Here is a 21140-nt window from a genome sequence, read left to right on the forward strand (position 1 = left end):
TCGGGGGTCAAAAGAAAATAAGACCCTGTCTTATTTTCGGGGAAACGATACCAAAAAGACCTAAAAACATAAGACCTTTTAATAGTATAACTTAGTGACTTCTTAATAGTATAGTATGATTTAAAGTCTTATTATTACCTTAATACAGGCAGTCCTTAACTTAGACCAGTTGGTTAGGGACTATTCAAAAATGGATCCACAAAAGGAGAATTACAACCTGGATCTGAAGTTCTGACGGTTGCCCCAACCTTGCTGTCATATGACTCACATTTGAGCACTCGGAAGTATGCACTGTGATCAAATACACTGGTGCATTTACAGCTGCTTGCAGCATCCCATAGTCATTTGACTGCATTTTATGAGTTTTGCACCAAACTGGTGTTTCTGGATTTCAGCAAAACCATGCCATAATGAACAAGGGGCTTGCTTAGAAACCATGGCTTTTGCTTACCAACTGGTGTTTGCTTAATGACTGTAGAAAGATAGTAAAATCAGGTTGGTCCTGGGACTGACCCGTTTTACAACTGTCACAATTTATAACCCTAATAGGCAGGCTCCAAGGACCACCTGTAATCTAGATTTTTATTTTTCAGAATTTATCTACTATTTGTCAACTTATCAACAGAAGCAAGAATTCATTATTAATGCAAAAAGAGCATATCTTTGATATTCATCACATCCCAGCACCAATCAATGCAAAGATGACAAAATGTCTTCTGATTGCCACCTACCCACCCACCCACTGAGACACACATTCTTCAGTTAAGAGATGCTTTCATCCAGTTACTTCATTGAACGATCTTCAATTGAAATATGTGCTGAATGTTATAGTCAAATGCAATCAAAATATAACTCGACAATACACTTCAAATAGCAAAAAGTGGAAAAATGGAAAACTCTCCTGAGGTAGCAAATTTGAAACACAAAAAATACGCAACCTATACAAAATGCAACATTGGAATGCGGGGGATTTGTTCAAAATCAGTAATTTATATTTTTATCTACTACAGCAATATAGTTTAAAGATGTCACTCTGAGGCTATATTCCTTAAGTTAGGAGGCTAATGAATCACCCCTCAAGGACTCTTTGCTACCCTTAAGGAGTAACAAAGCTAAATTCAGTTTGTTCATCTATTCAACAAGTAATTGGTGCCATTAACTTTGAAAATCTATTGTGGGGGGGGAGTAAAGCAGAGGTGGGTTGCAAATCCTGGCGCTACCAGTTTGTGCTCATGCATATGTATGCGATGCTTCTGCACAAGTGCAGAAGCGTCCAGGCGGGTGGGCGGAACCTCCCGCTGCTGCCACTACCGGTTCGCCCAATCTGGGCCAAACCAGGAGCAACCCACCTCTGGAGTAAAGTGTTTATATATTCCTCATTCAGTGACTGCATGTAGAAAGCAGGATACAGCCTTGAACCAACAAGAAAAACAGAATTTGTGATAATATTTTCATGATTAAGTCACAATAAATGAACAATCTGCTTAAGTGGAACACATTTTCAAAATAAAAGCATCTTGCTTCCCAATGAAAAAATCAAAATATCCCTGCATTAACTAAAAATTAAAAACATAGCTCTGAAGTACTAGTAGTTCATTTTCAGACAAAAATACATCCAGCATCTGGCTTTATATTTTTGTCTTCAAAAACACAGATTCATTTGGATGTTCACCAGCTAGTGTGCGTAAAAATGTAATAGCATTTCCTGCTCAAGAAAGAAGATCAAACTTCAACCTACCGAGTTACCCGGCATATGATATTAAGTGGGTGCCCGGAGAATTGATTGTCACATCTGATAAAATAAATGTGGCTTGGGTGAGACAGGAAAACACCCAAATGGTCTGTTCAGACTGAATAGCACTTCTACAGCACCTTGCTACTCTTTCCACTCCCAAAAGCTTTGCAACCTCTTTGGGGAAAACTTTAGCAAGGCAGTTACGAAGATCAGGTCACACAGAGCTCCGATGCCCAAAGTGGAGGCTTGCTGCTGTATGGAATTTTTTCCTGGGTTCCTGAGCTGCAGGTAGCAACAGCAGAAGCAGCTGCCATCACACTTTCTTCCTCCTCCCTCTCCTCAGAGACCTCTAGGAAGCATTCTGAATCTTCATAGGGACTTTCTAGGAGTTTCAAGACTCTTCTCACCTGGAGAGAAAGGAAAGGAGAACAAGACAGTGACACAGGATTGTTCTTAATAGTGTCCTTTGGATCTGGAACCCGCACCTCACCCCTGCACATCTCACAAGAGTTTGATTGGTTTCATTCTTTTTTGTGGGAAATCTAGAATGATTTTTTCTTGACCCCGGACTTGGGTGATGGGGATTAGTGGTTATTCAATTTTATTGTTGCTTGGTTTTAACCACCGATACATCACCCAGAATTCCTGCAATGAGATGGGTGGGGAAAGAAAACAACGAAATAATTATGGAAAAAACTGTTTACCTCTAGAAAATCACCATTTTCTGCTGCTTCAATAGCCTTTTGTGCAATGTAGTTCCTCAATATATATTTTGGATTGCTGGCATTCATAATTTTCAGGCGCTCATCGTGCCACGTGTCAGTATTGCTAATGTGTTCTATTTCTTTTTCCAGCCTAACTCTGAAAGCAGAATAAAACGAGAGCCTAGATCAATAGTTTGTTAAATAAATGAAATGATTCATTTAAAAGAGACTGTTAAATAAAAGACATTAATTTGAATATATTTTAAAAGTACGTAATTCAGGATAAATCTCATAGTGCCTGGTTGCTGGGTGGGCATGGCTATGGTGGGCGTGGCATAGTCGGCCTCCTGCACCATAGAGGGAGGGCCGTTTTCACCTTCCCCAAGCTCTGGAGGCTTTCCTTGAGCCTCTCAGAGGGTGAAAACTGCCTCCCCAGGGCCCTTCAGAACTTCCAGGAGGCCCATTTTCCTCACTCCCTGAGCCTCCACACAGACCCTGCACTTTCCTCGCATCTGAAATGGGCTGCATAGAGACTCCTGGGAGGGAAGGGGTAGGGTGGGGTGGGCAGGGCCAGCCAGGGGTGGGATTTGGAGGTTCTCCGAACCAGACATAACATTAGCTATGAGTTCTCACCAACCTAGGCAAACCCGTAGCAGCCCACCAATGAATATACCTCAACAAAAGGAAACAAAGGCGCTAAAGCAAAGAGAATGTAAATAACCTCACCTGTAATTCTGCAGCCAATTTTTCCAGGTTTTTTTATTTCTATTGACTAAATCGGAGGTTGTTAATTGCTGCAGTTTAGAGAACTGTTCTATTCGTTCCAATTCCTGATTGATATTAGACTTTATTCCAATTAAGGCAAAGAGTTGTGGGTTAGACTGTGCTAACATCAGCATCATGGAAAGTTGTCTAGAAAAAAAAACCATTTATCAATTCCATATAATAAAGCATTATACTTGTCAAGAGTTCTTTCTTATCCTTCTAAAGAGGGATTCTCAAACTTGATGAGTAAGACATGTGAACTTAAATCCCAGAATTCCCCAAACAGAATGCTATCTGAGGAAATGTGGGAGTTGAAGTCCATAGGTATTAAAGTCAACAAGCTTGAAAAATGCTGCTTTAAAGGCATGTTTAAAAGTGGGCAGACTTAGCTTTTCATATATCATCTGTGCTTTCATTTCTATAACATAACAGGCTGTCTCATTTCAGGCTTTTCTCCCAAAGATCCTTAAAACACAATGGGCAGTTTCCATCATGAATGGAACCACAAAGCAGGTTTTGCTTGCTATCCTCCTTGTTTTGATGATTTTATTCCCTTCTCCCTTTGAACTACATGTATATTCCAGCCAGAAAAGGGGGATGGGTGAAATTTACCTGACTCCCAATTTCTCCAGGTAGATTGAGAAAAAAAGGTCATATATAGCCAGAAAAATCATGCTGAACACATCAAACACATCAGTTTTCAACAACTTCCAAAATACCACTGGAGAAGAACTGTATGGATCTCTGGAAATATACTGTTCTGGAGGGCATCTCCGAATTAGTTGTCCAATTCATCTTTTTGTTTTCCCTTCTCTATTGGTCTTTCACTTACAGCAATTTCTTAATCCTGGTATGTGTAACAAAAAATGGAGATCTAGTAGCAGAGCTACTCCACCACATCCCCTGTACATGCTTATGAAAGGGCATGTTTCATTATGAATGTGTAATCGTATAATATTTTATCATTTGTAATATTATAAATGTGTAATTCTTAGGTCCAAGAATCCTTGGAGTTAAATGGTATGATGAGTCTTATTTCTATAAGACGGGTGGCTAGTAGGCAAACCACAGTGTCTCTCATTTCAATTCATAATTGCTTCTAGAAGCTAATAGCTTAAAATCTCCAGTTTAATTTAAATATGGAAGAAAATATTATTTCAGGGTAAGAATATTGTAACAGCAATATTGAACTTTAGCAGTCAATCTACATATTGAACTATTCCATAGTTATATTTTTATATATAAAATTTAATTTGTCAGCAGTTAAATTATTCTCTCTCACAAAATCTGACACAGCATCGTTTACTCTCACAGCATGGTCTCATGGCTCAATGTACCTGGGATCCATCTGAGGCTTATAGGCAACTTTCAGTTCTTCCAAAGATGCACATTGCTTTGAGATCTGATCCAGAAACTCTTCTAGGTTTAAAGGATCAAAATCCAGAGGGAATGAGTTAAACAAGCGGAAAGTATTTGTAAAATCTGCACCTACAGAGCAGATTAAACCAGAAGGTTAATTTCAGCCATATAAGAAAGTCTCCGCTTTTTCTTTCAACTTTCTATAACTAAGTTCCAAGTGTTTGTACAATTGTAATATTTTTAATGTATCATAATTATCTAAATGTTCAAATTCTTTTTTAGTATTCTTAAAAAGATTCAGACTAACCTGTGATGTGCATAGTCTCCAAGAGATCAGAGACCAGCTTATTATCTTCATCTAGTTGAAGCTGAATTAAACCCAGTTTCCTTCTCATGATTTGCAAATAATGCTTTTCAAATTCTGCATCGTATTCCTCCTCCAGAATGGGCATGCTGATTTCCAATGGAAGTTCTGGGACCAAGGCTTCAGCAAATTTGGTTAGATTCCACTTACAAATCTCTGGTTGCTTATTATAAGCATATCGTCCTGTGTTATCAGATCCATTGCAAATATGTTCAGGATCATATCTAGAAAAGATACAAGATATAAAATGTAAAATGATATCGGATAATATTGAACTGATAGGGATACATGGCACAGAATGTTAAATACTGCAGGAAGCACTTAGATATTTGAAAATAATATGCATCATTTTCTAAGATGAGTATAAAATCTAAGGCAGGTACAAACACAAAGTTACAAACAACAGGTAAAGATGGGGGGGGGGATCAGAGTATATAAGCTGCCATCACATTCATTTTAAACACTGTATGATCATATTCATTGAGATAGCATTGCTATTCTAAACAACAATTTCAACAATACTTCTATATCATATAGTCTTTCAGTATGGTCTTTCAGTATGGACCATACCAGTATGGTCTAGGGAGCAGATCTTTTTGTAGCTCATCTCTTTTGAACTTGAGCTGGGTCTAGGACAACTTGCTATGGCCAACTCACCATGGCCAACTCTTCACAGCCAACTTGCCACAGACAATTTGTTGTGGGACAACTCTCTATGACCAGCTCACTGCAGGACAAGAGTTACACTAATATTGAAGAAATTGTGGAATAGAATCATTAAAGAAAGGATGCTAAAGGAGGGAGAAAATGAAATGTGAATGACAAAAATTACAATACATTTTTAATTATTTGAAATACAGTATAACCTCTGGTCATGATCATAATTCGTTCCATAACTTTGGTCGTGACCCATACCTAATTTTGGAAATTTGGTGGTTACAAAAAAAAATGGCTTGGAAGGGGAAACCGCCACGGGGAAAAAAAGTGAATTTTTTGGTCGGATCCCGATTTGGTCATGGCCAGAAGCGTTCGTGACCAGAGGTTCTACTGTAATTAAATTGAATTGTTGAATTGTGCCATGGCACGTTGTTCCACAGTGAGTTGGATATGGTGGGTTGCCCCGTGGTGGGTTGGCCAAAGCAAGTTGGCTGTGGTAAGTTGGCCGTGGCAAGTTGTAGGAGGATAGTTTTATCTCTCCATCCTGTCTGAATGAGACTTCTATATGCAAAATTAATCATTTTGTACTAACTCCTCAATTACTTTAAAAAACTGCATGGCAAGAAGACAATTTATCTGAAATAATAATTCAACATGCTTCAGTTTCTTCCACTGTTTCTAACATTACTATTAAAGAAAAAGTGCTGGAATTAAATTATTGACCAAAATTGCAAAAAGATTATCAATACATTATAAGAACCTGAGCTACACTAACCTGTCCATAAAGCCAAAAGGTCCATAGTCAATTGTAAGTCCAAGTACACTCATATTATCTGTGTTGAGTACACCGTGACAAAATCCAACACACTGCCATTCAGCAACCATCCTGGCTGTCCGTCTTGATACCTTAAAATATATACCAATTAATGGTCACACTCTTTTAATCTACAAATTGTATTTTAGAAGAACTTTGTTGTAATAACATGGTAAGCAAATATTTATATTGAAAGTTTTTTATTCTAGCATTCATAGTTTTAGATTTCAGTATCTAACACAGTTCTTAATTTGGAAGATACCCTTCATATAAGCATCGGAATAGAAAATGGGGCAGTGGGATCTTAATTTTTCCTGTTTGTAGATGTTTAATTTCCCTGGCCCTTCAATGATTTGTTCTTTTTGCAGACTAACAAGTACTTCAAAAGTACTTTGGAAAGTCTGAAATTATACAATTAATTATAAAAAAAATAAACTGAAAATAAAAGTGAGCCTCAGGAATCTTTCGTAATAACAGAAAACACAGTAAATGAATATCTTCATAAAATAACATAATAAATTTAGAGATTGAGAGATTGCATGATGCTATTTAAACATGCTTATGAACATGAATTTTCCATTCAGATTCCTACTCAAGGATAAGCAACTGAGAGAAATTAGCCTGTGGCATTAATAACAGAATATTAAAAAGGCACCCTGAATGCCTTTGAAGGAGAAGTGTAGATTAACAATGAATACTTTACAATGTCACCTTACCTCTCGAAAGAAAGCAGCATTCCTCTGAACATTATTGTCAGGGTGTGTTTGTAGAATATCTGGATAGAAAGTGCTGATCACATAATCAAGCATTTGAACTCTAATATCATTTCTACCAACACTTGGACCTTTACGTCCTGTCAATTCATCAGCAGATTTAAAAATTTCAAATGATCCAAACCTGTTTAAAACAGGAATTGCCAATTACCCCCATCCATTCATAAGGTATTTTGACATTTCAGTAAGATCTTTTTTCTCTGTAACTATTTTTTTTAAAAAGCATATTTAACCATAAAATGAAAATAAACTGCTTTGTGATATAATTAATAATAAACTAATATTAATAACATCTATCTCAGGACCTTGGAAAGGACTTGATAGGTGGATAAAATGCCAAATCCAGTCTAAATATCTGGCTGACTCTGTGACCAAGTATATTCATCTCTAAATCTGTAGTCATACATATATAAAAATAGATAAATAATAATTCAGAAATGAAACTACCATATTTTTTGGACTATAAGATCCACTGGTGTAGAAGACGCACCAAGATTTCGAAGAGGTAAGTAAGAAAAAAAAGTTTTTGTCCTCCCTGGTCCCAGGAGCACTCTGCAGGCTTCAGCAGGGCAGAAGGAAGGCAAAAACATAGTTTTTGCAAAAACCGGGCAGAAAACGGGCTGTTTTTCGCAAAACAGAGCCGTTTTTGCCTTCCCCCAGCTCTGCTGAAGCCTGCAGAGTGCTGCTGGGGACTGGGGGAAGGCAAAAATGCCTAAGTTCTTTGCAAAAATGGGATGCAGGAACGGGGCTTTGGGGGGCCAAAAATGGCTGTATTAGGTGTATAAGACGCACCAACATTTCCACACTCTTCTAAAGGGGGGGAAAGTGCGTCTTATACTCTGAAAAATACAGTAGTCATTGAGTTGCAAAAATACATCTTCCAGATACTAGTCTAACAAACAAAAGTTAGTCATACTAGCTTTGTGATCCCAGAAAACACTGAAGCTGAACGTTTACAATATATCATGACACTATACAAAAAACCTCTGGACATAGTAAGAATTTATCCACATTCTGTTATAAAGGACACATTTAATATTACATCCAACCAGAACAATTACCTAATAAATGTTGGTGCTATTCTTAGTACAATTGTACACTTTTCTTTTTTGGGATTTCCATCATAAAATATATCCCGAATAACTTCTGAATCCGATGTTACACATGTCCCTGCTCTGGTGGTTGGTATTCCTAGATGAAACATGGCTTCACTGCAAAGGAATTCTCTTATGCTCGATCTCAAAACTTTACGACCATCTGCTTGTCTGAAAATAATGAAAATAATGTGCGTAAATATGATGTAACTTCAAAACTCAAAGCTAAACATAGCACATCGGGGCCAGAAATCATCTTACATGTTAAAGGATCCTTTACGGCTCAAGGAACCAAAATGAATTTGTTATTTTTGCTTTAAATATTTTCCAGCTCGAGTATTCCCAATCTAAGAAGCATAACTGAATGGCTTTAGTACCATCACAGCTTGAAACAATAGTAGCTATACTACTATATGGCTTTACAACTATAAAATGATCATTTCTAACATTTTAGAAATACAATTGAAAACAGAAAATGGGAGACAAATATGGGAGAAAAAGGAGTGAAACTTGGCAGATTAGAATCACAGACCTTCTTAAAAAAATTGATTCCCATATCACACTGTACTATAATGTAATTTGTTAACTTTGATGTTGCATCAAACTATAGGTTTATCATTTAATGTGACTAAACTCAATCTGGTTGAATGATTCTTTTGTTATCCAATGGCTAAATAAACCATCATGTTTTAATATTTTATTTGTACATTGCCCAGAATCTCTTTCTGAGGGAGATCAGTGGTTTCTAATTAGACCGATAAAAGGCATTAGGGCTAGAAACTGGGAGACCGTGAGCAAGCAGGTTAACTCTATGCCAGTCTGTCTCACTCAGCCCTAGGAAAGATGCAATGGGCAGCCGCTTCCAAAATCTTGCCAAGAAAACAGGGACTTGCAGTGTGTGTGTGGTGTGTGTGTGTGTGTGTGTGCGTGCGTGCGTGCGTGCTTGTTGTGTTGTGTAGGGAAGGGAAGGAAATCCACACAAATTAGATCTTGCTGCTTTTATTTATTTCATTATTTTATTTATTGGAATTTGTCAAACAAAAACAAGAACAAGAGAATAAAAATACAATGACAGGGATGATAGGCATGTTAGTACACTTATGCACGGCCCCTCTACTGACCACTTAAGTATGAAGTAAGGTATGACTGAAACTGTGAAAATTTGTAGCGGAGACAACTGAATCAGATAGAGCATTCCAGACTTTGACAATTTTATTACAGAAATCTTTGGGAAAAGAATTTCAAAGTTTGAATGTGACCAATCACAAACCAGTTGGGGAATGGGGAATAAATCCAGAAGTGGATTTACCTAAACAGAGACACATGGCCATCTAAGTCCCAACATTTGTTTTGTTCAGTAATCTAAATTAAAACATCCCTGAGAATCATTGCTTCAGCCCATAATCAGCTTCCAAGCACTTTTTTATGTGGAGTCCAGATAATTGTACCTGACCAAATGGCTTGGCTAAGACAAGGAACCAAGTCCTATACAGGATCCTAGAGCTGGAAGCAGGCCTGAGGAGAGGGGGGTGCAGCTGGTACATTGTTCCAGGGCACAAGGAACTCAAAGGGGGCCCATGAAAGGGAATTTTTTTAAAAAAATTACAAAACTAAATTAAAAAAAAAACCAGTATTGGCTTTATACTTATTCCCTACTCTCTACTTTGTGTGTATAGCAAAACCCCTTGCCAGCCTTGTTTGACATAACCTTTATTAATCTGAAACTCAGTGAACAGTTATGTAATTGATTGAATTTTAGTTTCATGACTCATTTATTTAAGTCTGCAAGTTGAGTTTCATTTCGTTTATGAATGTATGTCCTCTTTTTAATATATTTGCAAGTATGTTTGAATGTAATTAATAAACATACAATTATGACGTTATTGATTTATGTGTAGGTGACGGGGCTCATATCAGTCTTGTTCCAGCACTTAATAATCCTCTCGGCAGCCCTGGCTGGATCTCAAAGGTCATCAATCCCAACCCCCTGCATGCTGCACGGGTCACTGCCATTCACCAACCCCCAAGGGCTTCTCGCACTCAGCAGCTGGCAAGTTCGGCTACCCGATTATGTACATACATACATACATACATACGCACGCACACACCCCTCCAGTGACTCCTCCGCCCCTCTTTACCTGGAGAAAGGGGTGAGCCCGGCGCCCTTGAGCTGGATCTCCCAGCGCTCCCCTGTCGGGTTCAACACCTCCCCCAGGTACATGGCCGCGCCGTCGCCCAGCTGCCCGGCAAAGCTGCCGAACTGGTGGCCGCAGTAGCAGTGGGCAGCCGGCTCGGCTCCCGGCAGCGGGCGGTTCCCGCTGAAGCAGAGCGCGGCCTCGTCTTCCTCCTCCGCCGTCTGCGGTTCCCTCAGGCCCAGCAGAGCCAGAGCCGGGGCGGAAAAAGCCACCAGCCGCGGGGACCGCACCGGCGTGGGCCGCACCCGGGAGAAGCAGGCGCCCGACACGGTCCGAGGGACGTTCTCCTTGCTGGGATCCAGCGGCAGAGCCCGCAGAGCCCGGTTGTCGAACCGCAAAGCGCTGAGCCACCGCGGGACCGGCGTGGAGGACGAGGCGGCCGCCTCCATGCTGAGCAGGCGACCCGCCGCCAACCAGCCAGGCAGCGACGACCCCAAGCGACCGAAGCAGCGGCGTTTACAACGCAGAGCGGCGGCCATCCATTATTTTCGCCCTCTCGGCCACCGTCTGACAGGTCGCCTGTCGCTCAGCTCTTAATCCCACCCTTAGCTTCTCTATGCAGCCTATCCCAATTTGTTCTCCAAGACACGCCTCGGGCCTTCACCCTATCCCGGCACGGGAGAAACGTAGCCAATCCGAGGACGGGATATGTTGAGAAGCGCAACATAAAAAAAACGTGCCCGTCCGATCTCCATTTAATAGATTAGCAGAGTTGGGAGGGGCCTTGTAGGTCATCGAGTCCAACCCCCGCCCAAGCAGGAGAACCCTACACCATATTATAACAACAACAACATAAATTGCAGCTTCATGCAATAACACCAGCGGAACTGCAAAAAAACGCTACTCGGAACATCATATATTTTAAGAAGATACTTGGTTGATACTCAGAACGCTGGCAGCAACCCGTATCAACCATTAGCATCAGTCATTGTTTTTTGCGACATATCTTTAAATGTTCACTTGACTGAGTTTCATGTTTAATGAATAAAAGAAATAATAACAACAATAAATAATTTGTCAGTGCACAACTTATGTACAATGAGATTGTTGAGCTCCCTCAGTGCACACACACCGCGCCCCCCCCCAACACAATACAACTCACAATGAGGACAGAGAATACCTAACTCAATTAATCATTTCTTACAGATGGCAGTCCAGTCTCTTCTTGAGAGCTTCCAGTGATGAAGCTCCCACAACTTCTGAGGGCAACTTCTGTTCCACTGGTTGATTGTTCTCACTGTCAGAAAATTTCTCCTTAATTTATCTGTCGATTTAGGTGTTTTCCAGGTGCTGATTCCTGCCAGCAACCCACCAGGGCTAAGCCAAGATGCCAGTAAGGCAAAGAGGCTTAAGAGCCCTGCAATAGTGGCTAACCCAGGATTTCTCAATCTTGTCAACTTTTAAGATGTGTAGATTTTAACTCCTAGAATTCCTCAGTCAAGATGCTGAGTAAAAAGGATGGGCTCCTGATCACATCTTCCTAGATGCAGCATAAATACGCTTTGCATTCTTTTTAAAATCTGATATGCGTACATCATGTTCTCTTAATACTTTGTCCCCCTTTCCTAGCTCCATTTGTGCCCTGGATGCAAACTAGGATGATTCAAGTGTTGGGGGTGCAGCTGCAACCAGATGTTGGAGCCTCTGTTGGCTGTTTCAGAAGATGCTTCCCACTAAAGGCTGTTTATGCCCAGTTTTGCTTAGGCTGCAGGAGAGGCTGGAGTCTGCCCTAGGTGTTAGATCAGGTAAAGGAAAGGCACCCTCAGGCTTAGACAACAACAGCTCTTTATTAACAGAAGTCAACTATGTACAATCCAGTGAAGGTTCAATCTGACAGCAGCCCTTTTATAGGGAACTGTCAGACCCTTCGACCAATCAGGTTGAATCTCTGTTCCCGCCAGAACAGAGGACCTTGTGTAAACCATTGTAACTGATTCTGGTATCTAACACCAGGCATCCCGAGAGGCATCTCCCTGCATAATGTCAGATTGCAGCTTTCCAGTGTTGATGAGACCTTCTACAGACTCTTGAAAATAGGCAATCCATAAAAACTATTGCAAACATAGACCTTTCAAAAGGGCACCCTTTTGAAAGAGTGCTAGATGATGATATTATTATTATTATTATTATACAATTGTATCACAGCGGCCAGTTGTTTCGCCGGATTTGGCATTGGTTACTAGTCGGGCCCCACCCAGGGGCCTAGGATGTCGTAACGTATTTTTGTAATATGCGTGCAGATCCAAGCAGTGCGACTTTTTGCATTTGACTGATGGTGATTTTGTTAATTTTTAACTGTTTTAAATGTAATTCCAGTGCTTTTGGAATAGCACCCAGTGTGCCAATTACCACTGGAATTACTACTGCTGGTTTGTGCCATAGTCGTTGAATTTCGATTTTTAAGTCCTGGTATTTTGCGATTTTTTCATGTTCCTTCTCGGCGACCCTGCTATCACCTGGTATTGCAATATCTATGATTGTAACCTTGTTTTTCTCAACCAGTGTGATGTCTGGTGTATTATGCGCCAGTATTTTGTCCGTTTGTATACGGAAATCCCACAAGATCTTGACCATCTGATTTTCGGTGACTTTTTCATGCTGATGTTCCCACCAGTTTGTTGCTGTTTTAATATTAAAATTTTTGCACAAATTCCAATGGATCATTTGCGCTACTGAATTGTGCCGCAATTTATAATCAGTCTGTGCGATTTTTTTACAGCAGCTGAGTATGTGATCAACAGTTTCATCAGCTTCTTTGCAAAGTCTGCATTTGGCATCATCAGAGGATTTTTCGATTTTGGCCTTAATGGCATTTGTGCGGATAGCTTGTTCTTGCGCAGCCAGGATTAGTGACTCTGTTTCTTTCTTTAATGTACCTGTTGTTAACCATAACCAAGTTTTTTTTTTTTATTATTATTATTATGTTAATCTTTGGTGGGATTCACAGCCTTTGGGGATGGTTGGTAGCTCAACAGCTCGAGATTATTTTAAAGGCTCTAAAGAGTTTTCCCTAGTCTGGAAAGTGGGAAGATGGCTAAATGCACTTTTCTATGGGTATCTGCAGAGCAGGGCAGGGCAAAAAAGATCATGTGATGGGAGGTATAACTTGTGATCAAAGCTCCATATTTTATTCGTGTATAGTTTCATGCACAGGCAAAGGGTGGGATTGCAAGTGCACAGTTGCACCTGCCATCTTGGCTTCTGTGCTAAGCCCTACACAGCATCCTTGATCCTGCATCTAAATGGGGTGATGGAAAATGGGAGGGGAAACGAAACCAGGGGTATTTATTTATTTATTTATTTGTATGGCTGCTCATCTCAGCAAGTGACACTGGATGCAAAATAAATTTAAAACATTTCCATTATAAAAACAAATTTTAAAATGCATAGCAATCTATTTGTATATGGATCCCCTTATTCACCAGCATTGTTGAGGCCAGAAAGAACTTGCCAGTCATATCTATCTATATCTATCTATCTATCTATCTATCTATCTATCTATCTATCTATCTATCTATCTATCTATCATTATCTATCTATCTATCTATCTATCTATATCATCTATCATCATCATTATCTATCATCTATCTAACATCATTATCTATCTATCTATCTATCTATCATCATCATCATCATCTATCATCTATCTAACATCATTATCATTATCTATCTATATCTATCATCCATCATCATCATCATTATCTATCATCTATCTATCTCTATCTATCTATCTATCTCTATCTATCTATCTATCTATCTATCTATCTATCTATCTATCTATCTATCTATCTATCTATCTATCTATCATCTATCTATTTCCATCCATCCATCCATCCATCCATCCATCCATTCATCTATCCTCTATCATCTCCTATCTGCCTTTATTATTTTTAGAAATGACTCAGGGAGGCAAACACACCTTCCTTCTCTTCCCCCCCCCCCCAAATAAACCTGTTAGGTCAGTTTGTGTTAACAGAGAGATAGAGACACTCAGGTCACTATCTCAGGTCACTATCTGAGGTCACTCAGCTGGCTTTCATGGCTAAGGCGAGATTAGAACTCAGTTTCCTACTTTCTAGCCTGATGCTTTAACCCTACTGGCATACCTTTCCCCTCGGTTCACATACTGATGGGATAACATTTCAAGGTCACCATCCAGTTACGCTTTTATCAGCCATCAGTTAAGTTGTGGCTTAAGAGCAATCCATAGAAGCTATTGCAAAGATAGACAACAAGGTACTCTGTAAACCAGTGATGGCGAACCTTTTCGGCACCGAGTGCCCAAACCAGATGTGTGTGCATGCATGTGCTGGCTTGCACACACATGCCTGTTTTGGGGCATTTGGGGTTGTTTTTTGGACTGTTTTAAGGCCATTTTCCAGGCCTTTTTCCAGGCTGTTTTCAGGCCGTTTTTTCGAAAAACATTTTTTTGAAAACTGGCCTGAAAACAGCCAAAAACCGGCCCGAAAACCAGCTGGAAACCAGCCTGTTTTTGGGGAGGTTTGGGGGCATTTTCTGGCACTCCAGCACCCTCAAAGATCAGCTGGCTGGCACACATGTGCATGCTGGAACCCAGAAGAGCAATGGGCGACTGCTGGCGTGCCCAGAGAGATGGCTTTCCGTGCCACTTCATGCCATAGGTTCGCCATCACAGTTCTAGACTTTTCAGTTTCAGCTCTCCTCAGCCCCATCATTGCTTGTCAGCAGTAAGAAAGCATAGAATGATAGTTCTTAATATCGAAAGACAACTAACCGAATTCCACAGGGATCTGCAGGTGGGGATCAAATGATGAAGGCAGAATTGCACTGTGAGACCCTTTTGTGGGTATCATGACACTGCATGCATGTAGGAAAGAGGTAGAGCTTGTTGACAATGGTGCAACACTGCTTTTGTCGTTTTTATAGAATTGGATCCTGTGCACGCTCCTCCTCGTTTAGTTCTGCATTAGAAAAATTTAATTCCCAGTGTTTTGTTCCTAAGCCAGCCTTTATCTTCCTACAGTAACGGTAACATTTTTCTTCTTTTTCTATCTTCCTTGAATTTTAACAGAGACATTGCTATCAAAGCAGATAAGAATTCACATTAGCTGTTATGCAAATGACTAAGAGGATCTGCAAAAGACAATCAAATTTGATACCTTAAGAATGTACTGACTGAGCTTTCTTATTTTATGCTACCAGTTTAATCCATTACATCTCTGAGATCTAACTAGAAACAACTTCTCACTAATTGTAATCTAAGTTATGTCTATTGCTTATTTAGAATAACCATATTAGGGATTGCTAGCATAAGCCAACCATCAGCAGGTTTATATAAAGCCTATTCACATTTGTGATATCACCATACTATAATCACCGGTATGGATGGTCTCTGTATTCTATTGTTTTTTACAACAATATGTGACACAATTCTGAAATATGCCTAAAGGATAATACAAATCTCCAGAAAGTTGGTCCATTGAAAAAGGGTTCATTTTCATACTGAGCTCCAAGAATTCCAGATTACTAGCAGCCTTTTTCCTACAGATACCTCTATTCTAGTAAATAGCAGCAAAGGAAGACACTGTTGTGAGGGCTTAAAAACAACTCTCTCCAGTAATTATGCTGTTGCAGAAACATGGAATTTGTGGAAGCTACACTCTCAAATTCAGAATACTCATTTTCAACCATTTTATATATCAGTTATTTCCCCACTCCCTTATTTTGTTAAACAGTTCTTTTACATTATTTTACAATGTATACAACCAACATTTCTATAAATTTGTTGTGGCCCGCCAGCGACCAGCAGAGCTGGCAGCAGATTCGAACAGTGAGGAGGAACATGGGCCAGTCCTGGAGTCTGGGCAAGGCTCTGATGAGGGCTCTGTGTTGGAGGCAGAGAGGGAGCCAAAGCCACATGCCAGTTATCAGGTGCCTTCAGAGTCGGACATCAGTGAGTCAGACAAACAGCTGAAGCCTGTTCCCAATGTGTGCATGTGCAGTTGTCAAACGAAGAGAACAGCTAAGGAACAGGGGTCGACTTTGGAATAAGGCCACAGGTGGACGATGAATGGCCTCTCCCAGAGGAAATAAAAGAGGAACAAAAGGGGAGTGGAGTTTGCAGGAGACAATTAGTTCGCTTAATTGGTTCATGACTCTCCCAGACTCCTTGCCAGGTTTTGCAGATATCAGCCTGTCAGTTCTCTAAGCCAGATAAGGTCTGTGACTGTAATTCCTCCCTTGAAAGATTTTGCTTGATGTGAATGAACAGAATTCACAGTAAATAAAAGGGTTTTTGTTAGGAAAAGGATTGCTTCAGGCTCTAGGGAAGCTTAGGTCAGAACAAAATTTCCTTTATTCTGGATACATAGGATATATTTGACCAATATTGAAACAACTAGGGATGAATGAGAAATTCAAGATAAAGACTATCCCACGATATCTATTCATGCATACTGCACAATTCTGGGATATACATCAACAAATAGCCAATACGTTTTTTAAAATAAAACACATACAATTTATTGGTAAAGATGAGATACCTGCATACAGGTCATTTTTATTTATTTTTGGCAAGTGGAAATACATACAGCACAGCGTGCCTCAAGTCCATAATTAGGCATTAATCCATTCAAGTTAAGGCATGTGTTTGCCATGAATCTTTTTTAAAACTTTATGTAATAATTATCAATTACAAATACTTCAAAGTAAACATTTAATTTACCAGATGAGGAGAACACTGAATCCTACCTGTGTTTATTGTGAGCTAATTCCCACTAAACTTAATGGGAGTTATTTCCCAATAAATAAGAGAACTGTGCTTGAAAATTGAACATACTATAAACTGTTCAATGAACTAAGGTGTAAATGGTAATACTCTATAGTTCCTCCGTTCAGCTAATTCCTCAAAAAGTAGAATAATTTTCACAGAATTTCCTTGTAAACATTTGATTCAACTGAAGTGTTAAAAGTGAAAGGAAACTCTAAGAATTAACATAATATTATACTCTGGTTTATTAAACACTGCTTGTACATGATACGTTTAACTAGAATTTCTTTCTAGTCATGATCAAAAAGCAGTATGAAGAATAGTGACACTATCTTTGTACACATATTGATTAAATCCCCCATCATTTCATGAATCAGACTCTATGCTTGTTCTGATACGTTTATCATGAGGGGAATATATATATAATTAAGGCTGTTTCTCCCTCCCCCCTTCCCCCAATTGTACAACTACTTGTACAACTACTTTGATTCTTGAATTCAGATCCCATATGATGGATCCATATTCTTCAACCTTGTTGGTTGGGAATGTTGAGAGTAGAAATCTCACATCTCTGATGTCTACTATTAGACTGATTACAAAGATTGGCACAATTCCAAAACAAATTGTTTCTGATGCAATTAACTAGCAAGATCATGTTGCTGCTTTTGTAGATAGAATAGCAGCGCACAGTGCCATTAAAAAAAAGAAATTGAACTTCAATTAGCAGTATTTGTTCCCCTTGCTGCTGGGGAACACAGACCATTGGACTTTGGTTGGTTTACCACTCCTAATTGATTTCAAGAAAATCAAGATCCATCCTTACCAATGATGATATTTCTCTACTACAAGATCAGCAGTAAGAAAACTAAGGCCATTGCCTCCAAGGCAAGCATAGATCTGACTTTGATAGCTAATGGTGCTTAAGTCCTAGTCTTTCAATGGGACACTTCTCTGATCCAGATTATGCTAAGGAAACAGGGATGAGACCAAGGACCTTTCAAAAACAGGTTTCCAATAGGCCTCAGTTGAAGGTTTTGATTCCCATGTTTCCTGTGCTAAATATGCAATCAGAGAAACTTCTTTGTTAAGGAAAACAGTTGCTAAGTGAAACCACAACTGTGCTTATGATCTTACTTCAGCTCTTCTTTACTTTATGGTCATAAATGCAAGACTAAGGACTTTTGCATCACCATCGTAAATTACTATCACTAAACAAGACAGTCACTAAATGAGATCTACTTGTCATTTCAATCACTAATTGTGCACTTTTATCCATCTTCCCAAAAGATGAGAAGAAATAAGGTTATTATTTTTTTGGCAATTCAACACAAGTTGTAATCCTAAAAATATGTTTTCAGTGGGCTGAATATTACGGTTATTATGATCTGTAGGGAGACAGAAATACACAATCCTAATTCTAATGGCATTTAAATATACATGACAGGTTTTTTTTTTAAATGTGATGTTAAAAAGTTCAATTAGTTGAAAAGTACCCATAATGTAATGTTAGCAAAATCCAGACAATTTAAAAACACTAATATCTGTTAAAATAACATTCCATTTAGTCCTTTAATCGGTATTTTATTACATTCACATGGAATTCTGATAATAGCTCACATGGTATTCAAGAAATGAAGGATAAATTCTACATAAAGAGCTGTTCCAGATTTTTTTCCCCAAAAGGAGGAATGAAAGGAATGAAAAAGTCTACAGTATAAATGTATAATTTTCTCAGTAATTTTGAAACACTGACATTCACGTCAACAGAAACTGAGAGTCCTATAAACATGGGTTTTCTAACAGAAACTGAAATGAAGGGGGGGGAGCAGATAGGTTGCAGCTAAACTTTTTATTGGGGGGGGGGGGGATTGTTAGAGGCCTAAAAGCAAAAGCATGACCCAACCAAGGTTCTGCACTCTTAAATAGGAATTGTATAGGCCTTCTGCCTTATACAATTTAAATTTTAAGTGCTTAATTTTGGCTGGATCACGTCTGCTTAGTAATGCTAAAGGCAACTTTTAAAGCAAGTAAGGCTTTCAAAAGATAACAATTTTATCAACAATAGCCAGCATATTTGTGATATTCCAAAAGTTTTTTCATTTTTTTGTTTTGTTTTTGTCTTTTAAAAAAACCACCATGTATAAAAGATTTCCAGTAAGAAGGAATCCTTCTAAAGATTGAATAGCTTGGCTCCAGGAAATATAACTCAATATTACTGATAATGAAAACACACATTGTATGGGGCCACTGTGCTTTCTAATTAGAACACAATTCGCACAACTGTTTTTCTGTTCCTTTGACAGACAAATCAAGGGTCACATCAAACTCAGCATTTCTCCTGTGCAAGCTACAGTGATGAGAAGAACTGTATAAGTTCTTGCAAAAGTTTCATTCATTTTTAGGGTACTTGTTGGATGTTACCAGAGGATCGTATTGGGCTTATTGTATTATTTCATCATTATAAATATGCTACATACACATATTAATATAATATATGTGTACATATTCTAGGTACCTTATATTGGCATATATGTTCATGCCAGACATTTTATTAGATTGATAAGAAAACACTTAATTGTATAGATCGCAGCTGGTGTAGCACTTAATGCCAATCCAATGCTTATGCAGTAACTTGGCATCAGAACAGACTTTGGGACAAAGACTCTCTTGCCTTGTTTTCCAGTTTCCTTGTGCATTCCATTTTGTCCCAACCAGAAGCAAAGTCTCCTGAATCAATGCTGAGATTTTAGGTCTATCAGTTTCTGAAGATACTTCTGTGTAATGGGCACAGAAAGAATAAACCGAAGTGTCCTGTGTCCCATCCGATAGCAGCCATAGCCCACCAGTCCAAATATTGTTGCCTTTATAACAAACTTTAAGATTTTACTGGATGTGGATGGAGGAGGCACACTAAAAAGAGGAGACAGGGAGAAAACAAAGTTAATATCCAAACAGGTCATCAGAAAAAGGACCAATCATTATTCACACCAAATAATATCGTAGCTGCCATTAATTTCACAGGCTTTCATATATTAAATCCTCTACGTCAGGTGGTTCTCAACCTTTTCTTCACCACAAACACCCTTTAAATATCTTTTGTGGCCCGCCAGCGGCCAGCAGATTCAGACAGCGAGGAGGTTGGGGAGGAACATGGGTCAGTAATTTTGAACAGTCACTAAATGAATGGTTGCAAATCAAGGATTATTTGTACAAATATTTACCATATTTTTGGAGTATAAGACGCACCAAAGTATAAGACGCACCAAGATTTTGAAGAGGCAAATCAAAAAAGTTTTTGCACCCTGCAGACTCCTAAAAACGGTCCATTTTTTGCAAAAATTAGCCCTTAGGAGGCTTATAGTGTGCTACTGGAGGCTGCGGGGGGTGGGGGGGGGATTGAACAAAAAATGGCCCATTTTTCGCTCATTTCTGCTTTCCACAGCCCCCAGGAGCACTCTGGAAGGCTATGCACGGCCTTTTGGTGAAATGGGCGGGGTTTCGGGAGGCCAAAAATGCTGTATTCATTGTATAAGACGCACCCATATTTTCACCCTCTTTTCGGAGGGAAAAAGATGCGTCTTATACTCCGAAAAATACGATACGTCTCAATATCTACAGGTCACACATATTTTTGTCAGCCTGGAGCTCTTCTGTTTCGAGATCTCATTCCTACTGCTGTTTTCACCATTTGTTTAATGTAGGAAATTGCTTAATAGGCGGTGTAACAAATATTGGTTTTTGAGACCATCAAAAATATTGGGTTTTTGAGACTATCAAACCACGTTGCACATCAAACCACGTTGCATAACCCCTCTGGCTCTGATGCAAGCTCTCACTGGGTTTCTCTTCTCTCTGGTCTCTCTAGTCACTCTGGCCTTCTCTGTGGACTGGGCGGATAACCTGTCAAGAGTGCTCACAGCGTGATTACTATT

The 21140-nt window shown here is 39.3% G+C and overlaps 2 protein-coding genes across 2 annotated transcripts in view; both read right to left on the reverse strand.

The window, feature by feature from the left end:
- Positions 1 to 371: 371 nt before the first annotated feature.
- SELENOO (selenoprotein O) lies at positions 372 to 10987 on the reverse strand. Its single transcript, XM_032221338.1, has 9 exons — positions 10404 to 10987; positions 8233 to 8436; positions 7115 to 7295; positions 6360 to 6490; positions 4871 to 5151; positions 4542 to 4692; positions 3166 to 3351; positions 2440 to 2596; positions 372 to 2142 (listed from the first exon to the last, which is right to left on the reverse strand). The coding sequence occupies exons 1-9, from the start codon at positions 10937 to 10939 to the stop codon at positions 1936 to 1938; spliced, it is 2034 nt and encodes a 677-aa protein (XP_032077229.1). The 5' UTR covers positions 10940 to 10987; the 3' UTR covers positions 372 to 1935.
- Positions 10988 to 16967: 5980 nt separating this feature from the next.
- TRABD (TraB domain containing) overlaps positions 16968 to 21140 on the reverse strand; it is a 28412-nt gene continuing 24239 nt past the window's right edge. The window contains exon 10 of the mRNA XM_032221398.1: positions 16968 to 20118. Coding sequence (XP_032077289.1) covers positions 19941 to 20118 — 178 coding nt within the window. The 3' untranslated portion in view covers positions 16968 to 19940. The remainder of the gene's footprint in view (positions 20119 to 21140) is intronic.

The sequence above is a fragment of the Thamnophis elegans genome, chromosome 7 (assembly GCF_009769535.1).
Source record: "Thamnophis elegans isolate rThaEle1 chromosome 7, rThaEle1.pri, whole genome shotgun sequence".
NCBI classification, from domain to species: domain Eukaryota; kingdom Metazoa; phylum Chordata; class Lepidosauria; order Squamata; family Colubridae; genus Thamnophis; species Thamnophis elegans.